General features: G+C 36.3%; 1 protein-coding gene across 1 annotated transcript; it reads left to right on the top strand.

Moving 5' to 3' along the window:
* The first annotated feature begins 1,694 nt into the window (after positions 1-1,694).
* LOC127135540 (U11/U12 small nuclear ribonucleoprotein 31 kDa protein) lies at positions 1,695-2,907 on the top strand. The gene has a single exon (XM_051062205.1). It carries the CDS (start codon positions 1,824-1,826, stop codon positions 2,655-2,657), a length of 834 nt encoding a protein of 277 aa, XP_050918162.1. The 5' UTR covers positions 1,695-1,823; the 3' UTR covers positions 2,658-2,907.
* Positions 2,908-3,394: the final 487 nt, after the last annotated feature.

The following is a 3,394-nucleotide window of genomic DNA, read 5'->3' as shown; positions in this document are numbered from 1 at the left end:
AGGTTCCCGTTGAGTACAACGGACGTGAGGGGTGCTAATACCTTCCCCTTGCGTAATCGACTCCCGAACCCGAATATGGTTGCGACGACCATTATTCTTATTTCTAAAGGTTTTCTCGATATTTTCCTATTCCTTCATTGGAATAAATAAAGTTCGGTGGCGACTCTGTTTCGAACAACATTTTTTTTCCGCGTCCTATCGCGAGGGATCGCATTATCATCTTTTTTTGAGGTGCGACAATTACATGCGACTCTATATGACTAATGCACAAATACAAGCTATTCAAAATCCTTTGATTCTTAGTAAAATTGGTGTCCCCACAACGACAATAAAGTGGATGAATTTTTCTGAAATGAGTCATCTTATATCAAATGTATATGACTGAGTTTTAGTTTAGTTTACAAGACATAGTTTTTCGTAAATCGTTTTCCCTCTGCTAAGTTGCCCTCCAAATAATTTAAATGGCCGGGTTGTCTTGATTAGACAGATTGCTACTAAGATGCATTTTATACAAGCTTATTTGAAACGAGGGTGTCCTCTACCACCAACATTCGTAGAATGGAGAGAACGTCTTAAGGAAGAAACATCTGAGTGAGAACTTTGCTTTTTTGGATAGGATGCATGAGTTCTAGAAATTAAATGATGTTGAAAAATAATACAATAGAAAAAAGTCTAATGCGAAAAGTTCAATAAATTTAAAAAGATGTCATCGATTTTGATGCATTTTAATCGTATGTACTTCTAATTTTGTTGATTCACTATGTTCATTTTTATTCTTATATCTTCATTTTAAGATGTCCAAACATAATCTAAGCGTATAAATAAAGCATTACTTTTGAAAACAAATTAATTGTTGAGTTTCTAGTAAGAGATGAGTCCTCTTCAATTCTGGACAAATTCTACATAAGAGTTTTTAAATGTTGTGAAACTGAAGTTATTAGACTAAGGTTTTGCTTAAATTGATGCAATGAGATGATATGAAGTGATATGAGATGAAATAGAATAAGATTACATTGTTTGAGTTAATTAAAATCAGATCCAGTATAATAAAATTTTATTATTCTATTTTATTTCATTTCATCACTTTTCATTAGCATTGTTTCCCTTAGATATGAGGAATAAAAAATTACATCACTTTCTACTAGTATTGATCACTTTCTACGAGTATTGTTCCCTTTAATATGAGCAGAATGAAAATTTTCATCACTTTCCATCAGTATTGTTTCTCTTTTATATGAGCAGAATCAAAAACTTACTTTGTTTTTATCGCTAATTATTCAAATAATAAAGTAATAAAATTTCTATTTCACTCTATTCTATTTTTGCTAAATTTCAATAACTCTATTTATCTTAAGATATTAAAATATAATCTAAAATAATATAATAAAATTGTATATCTAACGAACTAGAAATTTTTGTCTTAAAAAATCTAGCATCATACTAACAAAAAATTATTAAAATTTATATATGCAGATGGGTGGCTGACCAATTAAATAAAAAAATATTAAAACATAATAATTTTTAGTTTTATGCTATCTTTACAAGTACTCTGGCGGTGAGCAAGTTGTCCATTTACATATGGATAGTACTGCTTATAAAAAAATAAGAATGGATAAAACCATATATAAAACCAATCCAAAATATCCGGATCCATGTCCAGATCCGCTTGGAGTTTCGCTTCACTTCTCTAGGGTTTCTCAAACGCATTATAGAATCTCTCCACTCTCAGATTTCCTCTATAGATTAAAGAAGCATCGGAGAACTAATTCCGTCGCCGGAAACCGAACGCCGTTGCCGGAAACAAAAAACCTGAACCGAAAAAAATGTCAAGCAAGAAGAAACACAAACGAAAACACAGCGACAGCGATGAAGACGACGACGTTTTCTACTACCGCTACTGCGCTTCGTCCTCAACCCCCAACACCACCACCGGCACCACATCCAGTAATCAACCCCAATCAAAACCGAACAACAAAGGATCATCAATAGGAGGAACAGGTGAACCCTTAGCACCATCAAAATCGACGCTATACGTTTCTAATCTAGATTACTCCCTAACAAACTCCGATCTCCATACGCTCTTCTCTACTTTCGGCCGCATCGCGCGTGTAACCGTTCTCAAAGACCGTCACACGCGCCTAAGCCGCGGTGTCGCGTTTGTCCAATTCGTTTCTCGTAATGACGCCCAACGCGCCGTGGCGGAGATGAATAAGAAGATTCTCAATGGAAGGACTCTAACTGCTTCTATTGCTGCTGATAATGGACGTGCTCCGGAGTTTATTCGGAAGCGCGTGTACAATACTGAGACTGCTTTGTGTTATGAGTGTGGGGGGCATGGTCATTTGTCGTATGAGTGTCCTAAGAATCAGTTGGGGCCGAGGCCGCGGCCTCAGCCTAAGAAGCCGCGACGGGGATTTAGTGGGCTGAGGGATAGGGATGGGGAGGAGGAAGGTGATGAGGAGGAGGAGGAGGGTGGTCAGATTGCTGCGGAGCAGTTTGACGATAATTGGGCTTCTGTTGTGGATGATGAAGCGGGTGAAAGGTTGCTGGGGAGAAACAGAAATGATGATGAGGGTTTGGACAACAACAAGACGAAGAAGAAAGGGAAGAAAGCTGGGTATTTCAGTGATGAGAGTGATCATGATGATGATGATTGATCATGACTATGTAGCATTGACACTTCAGATTGAAGGTGTGTGTTTGGTATTCCGCATTACCGCATTATTCAACTAGTCCTGTGTGTCGTGTCTATATATGTGCCAGTGTTTCATAGATCTAAATGGCAATTTTTTGTTTTTATCAAGATATGGTGTAATTGATGAAATTGTTTATATGTTGTTGGCTTGGTTGGATGTGTTTATGGTTTTGATCACAAGCACATGTTAGTTATTAGTTATTGTGGTAGTAATTAGTGATAGTGGTGGTGAATTGGTGATGAGCATTTTTGTGTATTCCATATTTTCATAGTTAATGAATGATGACAGACGAGTCTCTTATTTATCGGCTTAATTTAGCATTCGGTTTACCTGTAAAACAGAAAGGAAAAGCCTGTTCGTTATGTTTTTTATTTTGGTTCAGTTAAAACATGTAATGTAATCAAATTGTAACACCCTGGTTTACTTTATGCACATCTTGTTATCATATAAGTAAGGTTTTTAATTACAGTTGTGGTGGTTATGTTATGATATTTGATATGTAGAATATTGTAGTCAGATATAGCTGGATTTGATGTGGTTGTTGAGATCTTGAAAAGCATAGGTTGTAGACTTGTAGTCACAATTACTGTCGCCGTTCTTGTGGAAAGCAGTTTAAAACCATGGGTAACAGTTCTTCTGATTACCTTTACTCTTTGATGTCTACTGAGCATTTTTATGCAGATTGATGAGTATTTCTC

Source organism: Lathyrus oleraceus, chromosome 4, assembly GCF_024323335.1.
Source record: "Lathyrus oleraceus cultivar Zhongwan6 chromosome 4, CAAS_Psat_ZW6_1.0, whole genome shotgun sequence".
In the NCBI taxonomy this organism is placed as follows: Eukaryota; Viridiplantae; Streptophyta; class Magnoliopsida; order Fabales; family Fabaceae; genus Lathyrus; species Lathyrus oleraceus.
Note: the sequence above shows the minus strand (reverse complement) of the source record. Positions and strands in the feature narration are given on the sequence as shown.